The sequence below is a fragment of the Crocodylus porosus genome, unplaced genomic scaffold (assembly GCF_001723895.1).
Source record: "Crocodylus porosus isolate Cpor-Errol unplaced genomic scaffold, CroPor_comp1, whole genome shotgun sequence".
NCBI classification, from domain to species: domain Eukaryota; kingdom Metazoa; phylum Chordata; order Crocodylia; family Crocodylidae; genus Crocodylus; species Crocodylus porosus.
Window position 1 is genome coordinate 15,979,264 of NW_017728920.1, and position 20,841 is coordinate 16,000,104.

General features: G+C 40.3%; 1 protein-coding gene across 5 annotated transcripts in view; it reads right to left on the minus strand.

Annotated features, from left to right (window-relative positions):
- Positions 1-20,841, minus strand: part of RNLS (renalase, FAD dependent amine oxidase) — a 163,665-nt gene that overhangs the window by 12,808 nt on the left and 130,016 nt on the right. For 4 of the 5 annotated variants that reach the window (XM_019538614.1, XM_019538617.1, XM_019538615.1 and 1 more), the window contains one exon: positions 2,984-3,264. In XM_019538614.1, coding sequence (XP_019394159.1) covers positions 3,112-3,264 — 153 coding nt within the window. In that variant the 3' untranslated portion in view covers positions 2,984-3,111. Of the gene's footprint in view, positions 1-1,991; positions 2,046-2,983; positions 3,265-20,841 lie in introns of those variants that run through there. The other variant, XM_019538616.1, reaches the window with a different exon arrangement.

The window sequence follows — 20,841 nt, forward strand, 5'->3', positions numbered from 1 at the left end:
ACATCCTGCCAGGTCAAGTATGACCCGTCCACCACCACTCTCTGGGTGCGCCTCATCAGCCAATTTTTGACTCATCCAACTGTGTAGGCATCAATGCCACAGTCGCTCAATTTATTAATGAGAATGGGGTGAGAGACAGTGTCAAAGGCCCTGAAGTCCAGAAAGACTACGTCCATGGTGACACCGTCATCTAGGGATTTAGTTACCTGGTCATAAAAGGCCTTCAGGTTGGTCTGGCAGGACCTGCCTTTGATGGACCCATGTTGATTTCCCCTGGGCATGGTGTTCCCTGTTGGCCCCTCACAGATGTGATCCTTGATAATTTTTTCAAGGATTTTCCCCAAGATGGATGTGAGGCTTATGGGCCTATAGTTTCCTGGGTCCTCCTTTCTCCCTTTCTAATAAATGGGGACCACATTAGCTAGTTTCCAATGTCTGGGCACCTGGCCCGTGAAATAATGATTTCCTTCACAAGTTAAAACTATGTAGTTGAAAATGTCAGCTATAAAAAACTGGAGTGCAAACCAGCCCTTCATATATCACATGTTTATTTCAATAAAATTTGTTTAACAAATGAATATATTGCTCTTGATTGCCAGCTGTATTTGTCTATTAGGGAAAATAAATAATTGGAAATTCCTGTACTGGAGAGAGAAAATGTAACCTGACTGAATGATACAACAGTATTTCCAGCCTGGTTTTGTTGCCCTTTAGGGCACAATTGCTTGTCACAGTAGTTGCTTCATAAGATGGAAAGAAGCTGGAACGATGTAAATGACAGAAATCAGGATTACCAAAACAGACTTAAGTGAGATTTTGCTCCAGGCAAGTCTGCAGAAAGCCTCACCATGGAATTTTTTAATTCTCAGAAGCCAATGGGAGACATGGATGAATAAAATAACAATACAATGTTGATTTTCTATAGTTTCTGATTTACTGAACGTTGTAATTCATAACTCTCATTCTCATTTTGACAATAGGTAGCATTTTTAAGTGAAAAGTCCTGCACCAACTCCAACAGACAGAATATGGAGAGTGGTTCTGTTGTATGAGAGAGCTGGACAGATTTGATCTCAGGTACATCAGTGTAAATCAAATAAATTCATTGTCTTTCATATTTACTGTTGATTTAACTGAGTTATACAGCATGTTGTATCTGACACCAGGATCTGGTAAAGTACCTCAGTGATAGTTTTGCTTTTTTTTAAACAAAAAGAAACACACCAGTAAAACTCTTTTCCCCCAAATCCATTGTTCCTGCCCAGAAACAAAGGAGAAAAAAATCTACCTGCTTGTTATAACCTGTCATCTTCAGCATCTAAAATGGACATGCAGCAAGGCAAGTTATTAGTTAAGCTTTTTTACTAATGCATCATAAAGTTTTATTTCAGCTAAAGCTGTACTCATTAGTGAGCACATATGAAATCAAGCAGCTACCAAACCCATTTATCACTCGAATACACTTATTGGGTATTGTCATTGTTCATTCCTTCTCATTATATATTTTCACAGAGATAACACAACAAATCTGCATCTATAAATGTTCTATCAATAAAGTATCTAAGGTCTGGAATTTATTATAGTGCATAAGTACTATGATTTAAATGGGTTAATTTCATTGTGTTGCCAATGTAACTCTAAACTTAGAAAGCCATGTTTATGATTATTTTTATTACCTTGTTTTGTAACTATATTAATATACTATTTCAATAAAATTTTTTCTACACCTCATCATTGCATTTCCTGTCCACTAAAATAATGGTGTGTACTTCCATATTTGCTGTTACTGTCCCTTTTCTTTGGTCATCAGACTACTACTTATTTTGGAGACTGGATCAGTTTCTCTCTAGGCAGCAAAGAATCAAAGTCCTGAGGCTTGATGCACTATAGGCTGAACCACTAAACTGGCAAATTATTGAACTATTTTAAGTGCATCTATTTTCTGGTCCAGTAGTTTTTTCGTTGTATTAAATACATTAAAGTTAACTTACTGTTACAGCTGAGATGCAAAAGTATATTCTAGAGAACACTTCAAGGTAACAGACCTAGTAAAACAAGGGAGGCAGCGATACAAGTAAATGCATTTTTTTTACTCCCTCTTCATTCTTTCCTTGATGTGTGCAGTTTGTACACTTATGATTGGACTTTACCAAGGATGGGTAACAATTTTTATTGGTATGGCATTTCTTGTAGTAAAGAGATGGATCTTGCAAAAATACAGCTCTTAGTGACATATTTTGCATTCAAAGACAGTCTTGACAAATTAAAAATAACTGTACTTGTTAAATAATATTAAAAATAAATTACACCTCAGAGCACCGATTTGACTGGATTAATTAAATAATAATATTGCTAGTCATAGTGGAGTTTCTGTTGCCTTGAACAAAAGCCTGCCCCAAAGCTGCAATGAACATCTTCACTTATTACATTAATTTAGGATGGGATTGGGGGACAAGAGGCAGCAATATTACTCCTGGTTCCTCAACTAGTGACTTAGTTTTTAGAGAAACCAGCACCTCTTCATGAAGTCAATGAAACTGTCAAGTGCTCAGTATCTCAGGCAGGCACTAATCTGCCCGGTCACAGGTATACAACCTTGAGCTTAAAACATCATAACTTTAGGCCCTGTGTTTGGAAATCTTTGTTGTCACTATTTTAGCCACAAATTATGCTGGTTCCCAATACTGATGTCAATGACAGTTCTGGGCAAAGGTCAAGGATGCGTGGCAGTATAGTGCCTGAGTGAACCTTTCAAAGTATTTTGGAGCTAGATGTATAAATGTAAAGATTCAGGTAGGCAGCAAGTAATATTTTCAAAACTGCCTTTTACTCTTTAAGCTTGTAACATTCAATGAAGTCAGTGTGTGCAAAATAACCCAATAGAATCAGGCCGCAGAAGAGTTTTGTTCATTGCAGAACATCCAAACACAAACATCAAATGAATCCTCAAAACTCAAATACATTCAAATAAACGTAAGTAAAATCCAGTGTCTTCAAATTTTTTTATTTCTGTAGAGTCAAATTTTGCTAACAGCATACCAACATTTAATGCATCATGATAGGATTCAGCACAAACTTAAAATTATATGCAAAAAAACTATCATAAAAACATTATAAATTACATTTTATAGCCTCTACAATGCACATGGCAGACTCTATACAGCCATCAAAGTTAGAATGTGTAAATGCATCACCCCCACATATAAGGGAAGGACTGATATGAAGAGTCATTTGTCCTGGACAACTGGGGACAGGTGTTGTAACCTGCAAAAGGGAAACATAAAAGACTGAGGATGAATAACTCTTTATTACCCTGAATGCTGTACAAGCAAGATATAGATCATTGATCTGATTTGTCAGAAAACTAGGTCTCAGAGTCTAGTATTTATGGCTAAAATGACACAATAAAATGTTTACATTGGTTTTACTTATTAATATATGGTCAAATTGTAATCAACTTACATAAAGGGTACGTTGGCCTAAAGTCCTTTCAGGGATGAACATCCGCATTGTGAGTAATTTCAAGATATAATCTTATATATCTATTGCTCAAACCAATAGAAAGAACCTATTCATTTGATAGAAATCATCTTCTCAGAGATAAATAAGCAGATTGCAATGTGTACGAAGTACAAATCTGATGCGACAGCAGTGCTTGCACTGGGCCAAACTAGTTCAAGGTTCACTCATCCAGTCAGGCAAGTGAGCTGCCGAATCTTGCAAATGGTGAAAAAGCTATGTGCATGTAACCCTGGGCAGAAGATGTTTCCTTCCCGTATTTTTCTAAGTTGAGAACTGTATGTACTTTTCCATATGAGGCTGTTCAATGGAATTCCCAAGGCACTTATTTTAGTATCTACAGGGCTGTTTACAGAAGCAAAATGTAACGTAAACAAATGGAGCAGAGAGAGTCACAAATGCTGATGCAAATGGCAGTAACTGTTTACATGTTTACAAAGATATGGAATTGGTCCAGTCTCTTTAGAAGATGGACCTAATAATTTATGTCATCAGCATAAAATACCATTCAGGATTTCGCAAACTTCCAGCACAGATAAAAGAATGAACAATGAATTATTAGACAAATCTCTTTATCTAGTTTTCCCATGTCCAACTAATTAACTTTTTCTGACTTGGAAACCTTAAACATGCTTATGTACAATCTTTGTTCACTTCCATCAAAAAGTACTACGAATTATGGCACGGAACTGTTGTCTGTTATTACTGTTATTCTATTGCTTATAAACAATTAGAAATGGTAGGAACTCCAGGACACTTGCAATCTTTCCTTTTCCCACCACCTGCATTACTCAGCTTATTCTTTAGGTTTTCTAACTGAAAACCTCAAATTCCTGTAGAGTACACTGTGCCATTCTCAAGGTGTCACTGAAGGCAATACAAATAACAATGCAGCTGTGCTACCATTAACTCTACTACCTCATTGTTACTGTTTCACACAAGAACTCAAACAAAAGCATATTCTAGCAACAGGTGAAAATGGGAAAAAATAAAGATGCTCTGAGGAAATGTACACTCTAAAAATACTTTTTTATACCTTAGATTTATAGATCTTTAGTGCTGCCAGAACTTCTCTTCTACCTGTGTTATTGTACAAGGACAGAACTCCACCCAAGACCCCAGTGTATCCATTTTACATGTGCTTATTCTGGCTCAGATTTTTATTAAAATAGATTCCAAGGTATTAAAATGAAGATACCACCTCTAATTTCTTTTCCTGTAAAAAACAAACTTTAATTCCCAACACTCAATACCTTGAACTTAGCTGTGCTGATTTCCAGCACATTTCTGTGCTAAAGTGTGCGTGCCAAGCAAAATGCCTTTGCATGCCACTCTTTGCAGGTGAGCTTCAGATTTGCAGATGAGACACTGAGGACAAAAATGAGAGTTGGGAGGATATGATTAGTGTCTTATGGATAACTTTTCTTGGATTTGTTTTTCTCTATGCCGTGCCATTTTGGGACTCAGGATACAAATGATAATTGGTGAGTGGGGATTGTGCTATATTCCTGTGATGATCAGCAGGTGCTGCACAATTTAGGGCACTATTTAGCAGAGCTAACTCTAAAGTTGCAGAAGCAGCAATTCAGACCAGTGCGCCAAGACACGGTGCTACTGATTAGGAGGGCACTGGTGCTAAGGAGGCAATACTGGTACATGTTCCAAGACTTGCTAGGTAGTTCTTGATAGCTTGCATGCATGGGGCTCCTGACTTGCTTTTCAATAAATGGAACCATGTTCCTATTTTTTGCCCCTCCCATCTCTGAGTACATGTTGTGCTCCAAGAACTGTTTAATCGCCATGACAGATACTTAGGAAAATTAACTCTCATATGCACATTGAAAAATGCAGTTTTGCTCCTATAGCCATTATATGACATTACTGGTATTAATAATCCCACTGTCATTCAGGAGACTAGCTTATCCTCTACTACTCTGGCTGATGAAGCTTTTTACTGGACAACAGACTCATAGAAAGGAATTGTTTAACTATTGCCTTAGCAGCTGCAAGATGACAATGGAGCGCATATTAAGAAAACTGGCTCCTGACAAGGCTAGAGGCTGTAGACAATCCCTGCCTTGTGTTATGACTGCATGCCATGTACTGCATAGTATCTGTGAGAACAAGGGTGAGAGCCCCACCGAAAAGTAGGATGTGTAGGCTTAGAGATGGTCAAATATTATGACATGCCAGGAACCTACTGCCTCCAAAATGATGATATCAGGTGCACAGGATCAGGGATGCCTGGTAGTTTCTTTTGAGGAGATGCCTGGTAGTCTCTTTTTATTTCTAATTTTTTTTTAAACACACAAAGTCAATCATAAAATAGAACAAGTTTTGCCATGCTTATTTGGAACCTGAATTTAGCAGTGTGCTGTTACTCTCATCAGTATCTTACTATGCATTTCATACATACTTTAATCAAAATGTACTTATTGCTTAGGTGCTATATTTTGTACCATTATAAAAGCCCAGGTGGAATGCTCTAAGCTTTCTTAATATGGGTTGCTAAAAACATGAGTAGAATAAAAACTTGTTGATATATGAAATGTTATATTATTTACACTATGAGAGTTGCAACCTCAAAATGGCACTGTCAAAGCATGGGATGAATTTAATTTCAGTAGGGCCTCAGTACTCAGTACTGTAATAGTATTTACTGAACATACTTTCACTATCAAGTTTTATTACTTAATTCTGCCTAGTCAGGCAGTGGAAGGCCAACATGACCGTGAGTAGAAGGCCATTTTGAGCATGTAGAAAGAAAAGGGAGTTTGTGAAGTTAGGTGTCTAGCAGACCAGGAAACTGAAAGAAAGAGATGATCTGTGATTTAAACTCTTACTAAAATAATGTTTTATCATTTCCCCCTAGCACATCCTCAGAACATTTTCAGTGTTATCCTGCCACTTTCAGTGTAGAGGGGCTCTTTTTGGTAGGGAGCAACACACCCCCCCCCCCCCCCCCCTTCAGAACATAACATCTCTTGCCCTGATAACAGTTTAAGTACTTGGGTTAGAGAATGACTCATCTTGGATGACTCAGTCCAGGGGCTGGAGGTATCTCATTGAAGATGGCAGCAGGTTCTTTTGGCTTTCTCAAATCACTTTGGCAGCTGGAGGATATAACAGGTCTACAACACCAGCTGATGGACTCATAAAAAGCAGTCCCATTGGCAGTATAATGTTTTCTTGATAAGTAGACATCATATTACCTGGAACTCAACCTTGCATCTGATTGACATATCTACAAAGTGTCTTACTGTGAGTGTCAGTGTGCAAAGTCGTTGGACAGAGGGCAAGTGCAACTTGACAAAGCTTCTTTCAAATTGGTGCCACCGTCGAAGCAATAAATCATGGGTGTTGGTATGTATCTAGCTCCTCTTTAAAACATTGCTGAATTTCTTTAGGATATCTTGAATGGTGTCCATTACAGCACTGTACACTCCTGTTAACTTGCTGTCCAGTGGCTCAAACTGTTTTCCAGCTAGCAAGTTTGCTCACAGTCCTTCAGCAACTATGAGAAAGAGGACCCCTCAGTTCTTCCCACAGTGGAGGCTGATGTAACATTCTCCTTTCAAATCAACTTTTTGCTGACAAGTCCGCAAAATTGGCAAGTCCTGCTTTGTGTGGAACAGCAGAGGGGTGATTACAAGACCATAGCAATTTATATGCCTCTTCCAAAATTAAGGCAAACTCAGAGCCTGAGTCTGTCTGTATTACACAGAACACACTGCAACTTCACTGTAGTGTAGGTCTCTTCTTCTATGGAGGAGGTATGTTCATGCTATTGACAAACTCTGTAGTGTAGATGTCTTTGAGTGTTCCACTGGCTGAATTTCCATTTGGATCAGCAACAATATTTGTGGCAGCAGAAATCTTACCCTGCTTGTTTGACTTCTTTCTGTGTGGCTTAAACTTTACACAACACACACATTTGATGTGATTCTTGTGCTTGCAATGATGGCATACATGTTAATGGCATGTATTTCACCTGTGGCAGCTTCTCAGGGATGAAGAATTTACTGTATGCTGGTGGTGACTTCTTTGGAGAATCTCCTTTGGAATGATCTTGGAGAGTCTCAGTTGACATCAGTCTGCATTGCAGGGCTTCATCTTGAACCCCATACATGAACTGAGTCCTCAGGAGAGACTCAAGATTGGTGCTAAAATTACAGTTTTTGGACCACCAACGCAACTCAGTTACATAAGCTGGAAGCCTTTTATCAGACAGTTGATGGCACTGGATGAAATGAAACCATCTATTTCAGATGGAGTCAGTGCAAAGTGATTTTTTCATTAGTGTAAGGATTTCATCATAGAACTAATCACAGTTAGTGCAGGAGTCCCTGCACAATGTCCTGGATATGTAAAATTCTTGTAGTCCAACATTGACACGTTAGACGCCAACTACTGAACACACTATGGGAAGAAAGCCCTGGCAGTATAGTGCCCTTTCTCTTCCCTTGTAGCACTTGGCACTTACAGTTCACAATGAAGCACTAGTAGGATCCTGCTCACTGGGATCCCATCAGTTTTGTGTATTGTAGGAGTTTGTTCATCGTAGTGACATCAGACAGGGAGCAAAAGGGCTTTACTGTCTACTGGTCTTTACTGTACAAGACCAAAGGCTTGACTGAATGCTCTACAAACATAACAGCAGACAGCAAGGTGAGACAAACACAACCTACTGGTGGGTGTGGTTGTAGGTGTGCAAATGGTTGTATCATTCACTGGACATCTGTAAGAAATCCAACTAAACACACAACCCCCCCACAAGCAATGTGTGTATACTGTAGCATTTAATTCCACTTATTATAAATTTCAATACAATGTGTTACATACAAACTGGCTAGTGTTTCCTCTTCTGGGCTCTCATACTGGGTGTTCACTGATACCTTCTCAGCCTTTCAGCTCTTCCATTATGAAGAGATCCTGGCTTGCAGGTAAGCAACTTCCTTAGAGTCTCTGTTGATCCCAGAGTCTTTAGTGGCCTGGATTGACTCAGCACTCTCCTCAATGAAACGTAGATTGCTGGTGATTCCATGACACATCCTGTCCAGCTTATCACAACATGGACAAGCATGGCTGGAAAACTGGTTTTCATCCTTGGTTTTTTTTAGAAGCTGATTACCATTCCTTCCTCTTGATCTGTCCTTGCCTAATGTTCCACACATGATTCTAATTGGCTGTCCCAGCTTTGTATGCATTATTTTTGTGATAATACTTTTCAAGGGCTTCAGTCCTGGTAGGATGCATACTGCCTAGTTGTTCATGGCAGGATGTAAAGCAATGTGGGATGCCTGTTGGAAGGCCAGTAAAATACCAGACAGCTTGGACCATATGAACATAAATCAAAACAGGAATATAGAATACTCATTATATCATTAGTTAATATACTCAAATACTTGTATTATTTAGATGGAGGCCATTTCAATATGCATAAACTAAAGTTAGCATGAACTATATAACCTACTGTAGGTAAGCTCCTACAGTTGAAGATACTGCTTATGAATCTCGATGCTTTTATCACCAAGACATGCCAAACGTATCACATTTTTTAGTTTTACAAAAATATATAATATGACAGATTAAGGCTGAATGCCAGCATTTGTTTCATGAAAACAAAAATAATATGCAAGTGAAAAATGGGAGGAAAAATGGAATTGGAACTTTTTTTGCTTTTTATTTAAATTAATTTATTCTAGTGACATTGTGACCACTCAGTTCATAAGAGAGATGGCACATTTCTTCATATTTATCCATCTCATACTTTCACTGCTAAAATACATCAATGTAATTCTAATTTAAGAAAGACTTTATACCAACATTTTCTTGAAAAATTACAGTGCAATAGAATAGATTAGTGGCCAAAATGAACAAGCAGTTGTTTTGACTTCCATTATATATCTCTAAAACCATATTATCATGGTAAATATTCTGTACTATTATATATAAAAATAAATACACAGCACCACTTTACCTCTTTTATAGATTTTCCCCCTACTGTTTTCACCCACACTCATTTCTCTTTAGTTTCTTTTCTTTAGAATTATTTGTAAAATTCTTGCATTACCATCTGAGAGACAGCCTTCACATATTACAAATCTTTAATGGGTTGCAACAGGCTGAATTATTTTTCTCTATACAGCTCGCTCCAGGGTTTAATTACTTTTAACAAAACACATATTTTTGTAGGGATTTCAAAGGGAAGATCATTTGCTGTATGGATGCTTAGTATTTTTAGTCTTCACTGAAAGTTACTGTGAAGTCCATGAACCAGATCCAAAGTACCCAAGAGTCAAAAGAGTCTTTCCCTGAACTTTGGAGCAGGCTTTGTGCCCCTTACATAGGTAAGATGGAGGTGTACTTCCTGAGGAATGACTGACAGGCGCACTGCAAGTAGTGTATGGTTGCTGCAGGGACAACAGTATTGGGATGCTATCTGGTGCTGGACTGAAGAGTAGTAACCTCACTGCATTCCTTCTCTCTCTATCTTCTGTCTGGTTAGAAAGTACTTTGAGAAGGCTGTGGAGCCAGCTGATTGCTAAGAGCTCAGTATAGAGGGGTTCAGAACTTATGGAGACAGCAGGTGGAAGAGGGTGATTTTCTCATTCTTTGTCTCAGCCTCAGTCCTTCTAGGTGCCTACTCTAAAGTGATCTTCTCCACCGCCATGCCACAATATACACAAATGTAAGAATTTTGACTGCAACTCATCATCAACTCCCTCAGTAATTCACCATGTGGTGGTGACTGAAGACTATGAACTGGTGATGTAGTAAATTGCTGAATTCTCAGTAGGGGTTTCCTCCGTGTGATAATGTTTTATTTTCCTTCTCTGAAGCATTATTCAAGACAACCATTTTGTACAGTACAATACAAATCACTTAGAAAGATTCATAAATTGTTAGGGGCTGGAAGGGGACTTGTAGACAGGGCCATCCTGGGCGTGGGGGTGTGAATTGGGGCAACTGCCCTGGGCCCTGCGAAGCTGGGGGGAGCAGCTGCGGTGACTCCGTGCTGAAGCCACCAGCTTTGCATCTAGCTGCTTGCTACCACCCCCCCACCACCAATGTCACTGCTGCCAGTGGTGGTGGCAGCTTCACTGGGTCGGGGGTGCGTGGATTGGAACAGGGGCGGGGCATGGGCTGGTTTACCCCAGGCCCCGCACCCTGCTTGGGTCAGCTCTGCTTGTAGATCATCAGGTCCAGTCCCCCTGCACTAGGCAGGAAAAGACAATTGGGGTCAAGTGACCCCAATGAGGTGACTGTCCAGTGTCCTTTTGAAGATTTCCAGGGTAGGTGACTATACCACCATTGAAGGGAGTTTATTCCACAGTCTAAGCACCCTGACTGTGAAGGAGTTTTTCCTGGAATTGAGCCTGAAGCAGCCTTCCAGGAGTTTGTATCCATTGCTCCTGGTCTTCCCCAAGGGTACCCTGGTGAACAGCTGTTTACTGAGTTCTTGATGTACTCCCCTGATGCAGGTAAGCTGCAACCAAGTCCCCTCTCAGCCTTTTCTTCTGTATGCTGAGGAGGGCCAAGTGCCTCAGCCTCTCCTCATGTGGCTTGTCTTGCAAGTCCCTGATCATATGGGTGGCTCTTCTGTGGACTCTCTCAAGTTCTTCCACATCCTTGTTGAAGTGTGGCACCCAGAACTGGACCCAGTACTCCACTGTAGTCTACAGTCTTCAGTGTGGAGTACAGTGGGAGTATCACTTCCTTCATTTTGCATGAGATGCAACGGTTAATGCATGCTGGCATGTTGTTTGCCCTACAACAGTTGCCCAACAACTGCTGAGCATTGCACTGCCGGCTCATGCGATGGTCAATCAGTAGCCCTCGGTCCCTTTTGGCTGAGGTGCAAGTCGAATTGTCGCCACCGAGCCTGTAGATATGTTGGGGATTTTTGCCCCCAGATGGAGCACCTTACACTTCCGAGTGTAGAACTTCACCTGGTTCCGGTCTGCCCAACTCTCCAGCCTGTCCAGGTCCGCCTGTGTCTGCAACCTGTCTTCTGGCATGGCCATGCTCCCCCATAACTTGGTGTTGTCTGCAAACTTGGCCAGCGAGCTTTTCACCCTCACATCCAAATCACTGATAAAGGTGTTGAAAAGCACTGGTCCAAGCATGGACCCCTGAGGGACACGACTGGCCACTTATCGCCAGGATGACACAGATCCATTCATGAGAACTCTCTGGGTCCTACCATGCAGCCAGTTTTTCACCTACTGAACTGTTGAGCAGTTAAGCCCACAATATTCCAATTTTTCCACAAGGATATCATGGGGTACTAGATCATATACCTGTAGTATATGGCACATGAAGCAGCTTTAACCTTGCAATCATAGTAGGAATTTCTTTTCATAAAAACTATTTTAAGCTACAAGAGTGGGTTGAATACAAGAGTGAGCTGAATTTACCTCATTTCATTAAAAAATAGCAAAACAAGCTTGTGTAAAAGCAGCCTCTTTGAATAGTAGAAAATACAGTAGATAATGAATCCTGCATTGTATTATTGCAATATCTGCTACTGCCCCTGTAGTTACGATCTATAAAGTCTTCCATTTAATCAGCCTACTTAAGGGGTTAACTTGCTTGAAAAGAAATCCTGCTCTATTCTGGACCTTAATGTATGACCAGACTGTAGCTTTTACAGGGGTAGGCAGGGAAGTACTGCATCAGTGGAAGTTCCTGAAGACAGAGGCAGGCAGAATGTCCTCAGGAATACCTGGGACTGCATGCAGGAGTACTATTACACAGTATCCTGGAGAAAAGGTGCAGCTATACGGTTTCCCTGTAATCATAAATAATAACTCCAGTAAACTAAGTTATTCCCCCTTGGTTTGCTAGTGTATCATTTATTCTTTGTATTTGCCTTTCGGAGGTAAAGCTCTTCAGGCGAGTAACTACCATTTGCCTTGTGCAGGACAAGCTTTACATGGAAATGAAATAAATAGGCTACTCCAGAGCACTTCACAATGCAGGTCTGTCCACTTACACGCTTAACATTTGTTTGCATCAATACTTCTTCCCTCAATCCCCAAATTCAGGATGGGAAATGTGGGATTAGAGTAAGGACTTCTGGTCACAGTCCCTCGTGTGTCTATTCAGGATGAGAGTCCATTGCAGGCTTATGAAACAAAATCATCATTTTAAGCTTGTATCTAAAATACCTTCTATGTCTAAGAAGTGTGGCCTGGTGATCTACCTCACAGGTATTACAAAATTGTACCTATAGTCATTGCTAAAAGATAACAACTAACCAGCTGTCCCTGTGGTGATATGTGTCCCCCATTCTCTTCCCTGAAAAGCCAGTTGGAAGCTAAGAGCCCCTTATTTCCCTCCTCAAATTTTTCTCCTGCTTCCTCTTTGTTAAACACTTTCTCAAACAGTAAGCAAGCCAAGAAAAAATCATTTAGAGGAAGATGAATAGACATGGTTCCTTGCCATTAGCCACAAGGGTCACATGTGCACAGCTGGATGCCTGATAGACAGCATTCCAGCAAAATGCCTCACTTGCAATTTCTTATGCATATAACTCAGTATAACAGGTTATAGGTGGGCTGGGCAGTCATAACTCTTTATTGCTTAGACTTTAAGGGCAGATCCTTAACATTGTTCCTGAGAAATATCTGTTAGCTACTTGGGAATATGTATGAATTGTCCTTCTTATTCCAGAGCCATACACTACAAAGTAAACAAGGTACTTCTTTAAACTGTCATTTCTGATGCCTGCAGTCCAGGAATTCACACACGTGCTTGAACTGAGATTTCACAAATTAAAGCTCATTGTAACACCTGACTTCACTAAGCTTCCTGTGTACCTTTTTATGGCAGCTTTTCTATATGCAGTGGTCTGTGTTGTTTTTAGAGCTTTCCATACTCTAGTCACAATCTTCATAAAGAAAATATACTTTGTCATTGGAAGACTGCAGGATTATTTTACGAAAGCAGACTAAGTAGGTGGCATACTACATTAACACCTATAATAAATAAGTGGAATTAAAAACGATGTTGTCCACATAGTATTCATTTGGTGTTTTTGTTTGTTTGCTGTTTTGCAGGTGCTCAGTGAATGCTACCGCCACGTGGCTCAATGAAGCAAATAAGTCTTCTTAAGAAGTGTGATACATGAAGGGAGGTGTCACAGAGGCATTAACTAAGAATGTTTTTTTCTTTCATATCCATAAGCAACCAAAAGTACTTCAGTTTAGCTTCTACTTAATGTGAGGTATGCAAACAGAAACAGTTTTAATTCAAATCAGAGGCTATGTAATATGACTGCTTTTCCACCTTTAACACAGGTTAATTATTTGTCCACACCCTAAGAGATTGTAACTGATATTCTTGGTAAACTGATTCTGCAGAACCACTCATTTTCAATCTCAAACTATTTTGACTTGTTACATCTTTTTCTTTAGTGTATCTTTATCTGTATTTCCAAATTCAAGAGTGAAGAGAAAACTAAATGAAGATCAGAGATTTGGAAGAGAAAAGGCAAAAATCGGGAAATTAATGCAGGAGATAAAGAGGGGGGAAGGAAGGGAAAGATGCAATTTCCTCCTCTGTCATTCCTTTCCTTTTTAGCAGTATTTTTATGTGAACATGAATGGGATGATGTTTCACAGTAAAATGTTCCAAGTGCCCGGTGAACAACTCTCAAACTTCAGTAAATTAGAAGACAATGTGATGTTGCCATTGTTTTTACCTTTTGTCTGCTGTGAACAGAAAGACTAAACCTAGACACTGAAAACAGTAACAATGGTAGGCGTAGGCTGTAATGATCATATTCTAGCCATCACACTGGCTCCTAAATATCTTCTAATATTTTCCAGCATAGATCAACAACAAAAGTGCATATTAGCATTATCTTGTGTATTTTACTTTATTAGCAAGTTGAAGATGCACTTTCTTTAAAGGAAGGGATTTTGATTTAATACATTAACGCATTTGGATTTAATACATTATCTAATATTTAACATAATTAAATATCTGACTGCAAGCTGTATATCTTGCCAAAGTTCTTGTTTATGTTCCAAATTTAGGTCAGTAGACATTTCATTTTTGTTTTTGTAATAGGCCAAGGTCACTGAGCATAAACAATGGAGAGGTAAACTAGAGAAAGGGTCTTTCAATGTTCTGCATTCGAATACATTTAAATTCCTTTTCTAGATTAGTCATATAAAAATGTTTCTAATTGGAAATGAAAGGCTGGTGAGTTTTCAGCCCTTCATATTACTATATATTCATTAAATGAGATGGGGTTATCATGTTTGAATCTCTATATTTTAATCCACAGGCCAGTTATGAGCTAGTCATTTTTGTAAACCAGCCCATAAAAGATAATAATCAAGAATGGGAGCATGCCTTACATTTCCCTTTTTTTTGCAAAGCTGTTGTGCATATGCAGTCCAAATTTTCTTAGGCTGGAAACAGGTATCTCAAGGGAACATGATTAGCTGTGAAGCAGCTGATCACACCCTAGGGGGTCTACAGACTTCCCTGGTTGCTGCACCCTAACTTGGGACTCATTTGCAAGCAGAGGAAAACCCCTGCTTGCAGAAGTGCCCTTCCATGTTGGGGAGTAGGGGAATCCCCATGCACCCTAAAGCACTGAGTTTCCTGGTTTACCCAGATGCTTCCTTGAGGTAAGTGAGGAAAGCAGTCAGGCATTCCCACAGCTTGAGAGGGCTCATCCAGGCTGTGAATCCCTGGGCTGTGCAGGACCAGGCCCCTCAAGCCTGTGCAGCCCCAACCCCATGGATGCTGGAGTGCCAGGGTAGCTTTATGCTGCCTGACCTCTTTTGCCATAAGCAAGCAGACATGCGCCACAATAAAGCAGCCAAATTTATTACTATCTTGTGTAACGGCCACAAATTTGAGCATCTGTAGTGTGACCGAAGCTATGGATGTCTATCTGCTTTCACTTCATGTGTCCACAAACATTTTTATGGCAGCAAAAGGGTGATGTCTGTTTCCACCCTTATACCCATACTGCATAGGCTACTTTTTTCAGCCCCATACCCCACATATTGTCTTTGAATCTTACCTTGAGTGTTTCAGTGGCATGGCTGATAGCAAATGATTATAGAGAGGGCTATAACTAGCGAGTACAGAAGTGATTAGCTGTGTTAGTCTGAAGTCAGACAGAAGGCAGAGAAGAAATGGTTCAGAGAGCTTTTGCAGGAAAGTGAGTGAAATAAGCTACAACTGGAAGTTGAAGGGACAGCCTTGGAAAAAGTTGTAAACTGCTTAGTGGCTCTAGTTCTCTCCTTGATCTAAAGCCTCATGGTAAAATAAATAAGAATTCATACTGTATATACCACATATGCTCACATCCTGGACTCATCTATGATAACTAAAGGGAATATTATTTAGAGCACCATGAAATATTAGCACAATTAGCTAGCATATGCAAACTATGCCCCAGTAGAATTCTGCTGTGAGAACAACATAATTCAGGTTGCATTAATTTTATTTAATATTTTTGGTTTTGTTCTGTACCTACTCAGGTCCACTATGCCCCTACTTGCTTTGCTTTAAAGCACACCTATTCCCAGTGACCCTACACTTCCCCAAACAAAGAATGAAGTAGACAAACAACAGATAATCCAAAAGAAAATAATCTTATTAAAACTATGAAGGAAACTAATTTGGGAGTCATGCTGGAAAAGTAAATCAACATAAACTTCCAAGGTACTGCTGTGGTACATGCTGTATGCATGAAAAATATGGCAACTCTTTCATTAGAAATAAATACCAGCTGATGAAGCGATATCTAATTTAGTGAAAAAACAATGACACAAGGCCAAATCTGGCATTTAGGACCAGACCAACTCAGCCTTGAAATCTTTGGCTGTCTCTCAGTATGAGGATGGAGTCTGCCAGCGGGTGGTGGATGGGAGGGGATTATTGGTGAGTTTTAAGATGGCTGAAAAGTTCAATCTGTGTTCTGCAAATTTTCCCACAGATATGACAAGTAGTGCCGGGGGGGTGGGGTGCCAGTGATTGGAGTGCAGGTGTTTCTAAGTGGTCTTATATATGTTACTCTGTCTGAAGATAGCAGTCGTGATGAGCAAGTCATGCTCTGAACATTTGTTGAGGAGGATACTACTGGAATTCACTTTTCCCACCCCGTCTTTCCCAATGGTGCCACCTCAGAATTCAGAGCAGGGGCAGGGAAAATATGGCCAATGGGCCAGTTCCAGCCCATCAGGCCATGCTATCCAGCCCATGGGGCCCCTAAAAATTTAGAAAATTAATAGTTATCTGCCCTTGGCTGCCTGTCAAAGATAGCAAGGCATGAGCAGCAGCAGGACCCAGGGGGAGCTGGCGGCAGAATCAGCAAGGCCCGCGGGCCCTGTCTCAACCTGAGCCCCCCGCTTCTGGCCTGGCAACCTTGGGGCTGTTACCCTCCAACCTCTACCCAAGAGTGGAGAATCAGATAAAAATGGGTGGGGGGGGAAGAGGAAGGATTGCCAGCACAGCAGGAGCTAGGTTAGCCCAGCCAGCACCTGCTGCATCATGTGGTCCTGGCCTTGCAGCTGGGAAACGTGCCCTGCCAGAAGGTGCCTGGCCGGGCTGGCTGGCTCCATGCCACACCACAGAACACAGCAGGAGGCAGCTTGGTGCCTGTGGTTCCTGGCTGGCTCCCACTGCTGCCTCTATAGTGGGGGCCATGCATCTGCAGCTCCTATGCTGAAGCCAGCTGCCTGTCTGTGGACTCTGCCAGAAGTGGAGAAAGCCCTGCCCCCTGCAGAGTTCAGCGCAGGTCTTCCCCTGGTGCGAGTGTGGGAGCTTCAGGCACACAACATGGAGCCCCCATAATAGAGGCAGCCAGGCAGGCTGCATTTCTAGCACACCCACATGCAGCACAGGCCAGAGCCACGCCCTGCCGGGTGCCAACATCTGGCACAAGTGCCCTGAGACCCCTGCCTGCTGCTGCTGCCAGTAGCAGGGGTTGAGCACCATGTGTTCCCTCACACCCCACAAACCACACACACTCATATACTGGGCCCCCACAACCGCCACTGACATATACACCCCTCCCAGTATAGCCTATGCCTTCCTACATAACCACAGTCCTTCACAACCCCCCACCACAATATAAAAAAGTGAGACTTTATTTTTGAGTTATTATGCAATTCCTTCTATATACAGCACACAAACACAAATCATGAAATACATTTTTTGTAATTAAATTAAAATATGTTTTAGCAGGTGTTTGAATTCTAGTGTATGATTTATTTTTTTCTGGTTCTAAGATGGCAACCCCCTCCCAAAAGGAGTATTTCTGAGGTGCAAGGGAAGAGACTTCCAGTGGCAAAGGTCAGGGGGCAGGACTTCTGATCCCAATATGGTGACCAGGGGGTGGGGCAATGGTAAAGGGGCCGGGCTACCCATGTGCCCCTTGACAGCTCACCAAAACTTGTTAAGCAGCCCTCCAGCCAAAATAATTTCCTGCCCCTGGTTCAGAGTGTCACCCAAATTAAACTACAAATATGGCAGAGATTTTTAACAGGGAGGGGGATAGCTCACTGAACAAACACATCCAGTTTTAGATATTCTATTTCTTAATGTTTTCAGGACTATATGGTTTAGCCAAACACAAGTGATTTGGCTTGATGCAGTGATAATATAGTGAAGTTCTATGGCCTGCTTAACATAAGACATATGGCCTAATGTCCCATTATAGCCTTAACAAATATGAATCTATTAACAGCAATAAATAAATGAAGCACTTGTTTGGACCCTGCTTTTTATTTCCCTCGATTACGTGTTCTCTCTTCCAGTCCTGACATTCCATCTGGATCCACAATCCTGTACAGATCCTACTGACCAATCAAAATTTGTAGTATGTTTAGTTTATAAGTATTGCTATTTGGGTGCTACTGTTATATGAATGATTAATTATGATAAAGCAAAATACCGTGTTGATATTACAATTTTTGTAATTAATCACCTAACTGCCACAGTGATATACAAGATAGGAATTTATAATAAATTCATAACCAATAAATCATTGAATTATAAATAATGCAAAGATCAACAACGTAATTTTAAAGATAAATTTTTTTTAAATAATTTGAGCCCACACAGCACAAATTTGTGGTAAATTTAAATAGCCTGAATGTTTATGTTTAAAAGAGGGAGATTTTGATTAACACAAAGGACAAAGAGAAATAAAAGATACAATTTATTTCCAGTTAGAAGTAGTGAATGGTTCACAAGTAAAATATGGAAAACTTGGTTAAGATAATTTAGGAGGGTGTAGTATGCTGGACAGTACAGTTAGGATTCAGAGCAACTTAAACAAATTGGAGGATTGGACCAAAAGAAATTTAATGAGGTTCAAGAAGGATAAGTCTAAAGTCCTGCACTTAGGAAGGAAGAATCCCATGCACTGCTACAGCCTGGGAACTGACTGGTTAAGCAGCAACTCTGCAGAAAAGGACTTGAGGGTTACAGTGGACAACAAGATGGATATAAGTCAGCAGTGTGCCCTTGTTGCCAAGGTTAACAGTGTAGTGGGCTGCATGATCAGGAGCCTTGCCAGCAGATCAGGGGAAGTAATTATTTTGCTCTAGTCTGCACTGGTGAGGCCACATCCCCCCCCCCCCCGAAAGAATGTGGACAAGTTGGAAAAAGTCCAGTGGAAATCAACAAAAATGGTTCAAGGACTGGGGCACATGACTTCTGAGGAACAGCTGAGGGAACTGGGCTTACTTAGTCTGCAGAAGAGAAGACTGAGGAAGGATCTGATAGCAGCTTTTAATTACCTGAAGGTTGTTTTGAAAGAGGATGAAGCTAAAGTGCTCTCACTGGTGACAGATGACAGAACAAGGAGCAATGGTCTCAAGTTTCAGCAAGGGAAGTTTAGGTTGGATATTAGGAAAAACGTTTTCACTAGGAGGGTGGTGAACCACTGGAACAGGTTACCCAGAGGTGGTGAAAGCTCTATCTTTGGCGGTTTTTAAGGTCTGGCTTGACAAAACCTTGGCTGGAATGATTTTGTTGGGGATGGTCCTGCTTTGAGCAGGGGGTTGGACTAGATGACTGGTTGAGGTCTCTTCCAACCCTAATTTTCTATGATTCTATGATTTATATGAGTGACTGATTTAAAAATATTATGAATTGGGAAGTGACTTGAAAAATATTTATACCTGATTTGTACCAAAATGAAGATAATACCAAGTAGGCCAGACTTTTACCTTGGTTACAGGCCAATGTGATATGGACTGAACTTTCAATTTGTCATTTACAGTAACTCTTCCACACTTCATAAAAAATAAAATCCTTTGAAGCTCCTAACTTCTTTATGTAAATATTTTGTATAAATGCCCATGTTCAGTTTCACCAATGTAATTTAACTTAAGAAGTTTGGGTAAACATCTAGATATATTTGGGTATTTTAGGAAATAACTAACCATTTCCTTCAATTTTTAAGAGACATTTAAAATATACAAATTTTGCTGTTATTTCCCCTAAGACAGTTTACTTTAAATATGTTTCATATAAACGCACTGATAAATAGAATGGGGACAAACTAACTGATAACAAGTGTGTATTGCTGAATGTGGGAGTATTTTCTTCTCTGCTGTAGGATAGGAATTTTGTTAATACTGTCACCTATTCACTAAGAAAGACTAAGTTATCATTTTAAATACTATGAAAAATCCCACGTAAACATTTGGGTCTGGGGGAACAAGGCTACTGATTTATTTCTTTACTACATAGTCTGTAAATCCAGCTTCCACTCATGGTGAGCACTAGATAACATGGTGTCTTGTACAATCTTTTATGCAAAAATCCTCAATACTTCCAGAAAACTTAGAGAAAATGAACTTGCTAGATTCTGTATGTATTAGTGCAATGATAGGTGAATGTATTACAGATATCACATAATCGTTCCCGATTTTGCACAGAATGAGGTATAGTTCTACCACAATAATGACAATGCCCAGGGTACTTTGCATCCCGATAGATTGAAAAGCTTTTTCCAAATTTCCATTTGATCAAACAAATATCTAAAAAGCTAGTTATTTTTATAAGTACATATATCATTGCACTCTGAGCAAGCTGTAAGTTAATGTTGGTTCTTTCACTCAGGATGCCTCTACATATTCTGGTAATGGCACAGTGGGATCCAATGTGTGATCCACACAATCACACCTCCTGCCATGGCAGGTGGTGTAATAATGGAATCATACATTACATCTGTGGTTCTCAACCTTTTTCACATCAGGACTTGTTAGCATCATTATCAGCTTGCCATGACTCGCGACCCTGACCCACACAGTCTCGCTTCCTCTCTCTCTCCCT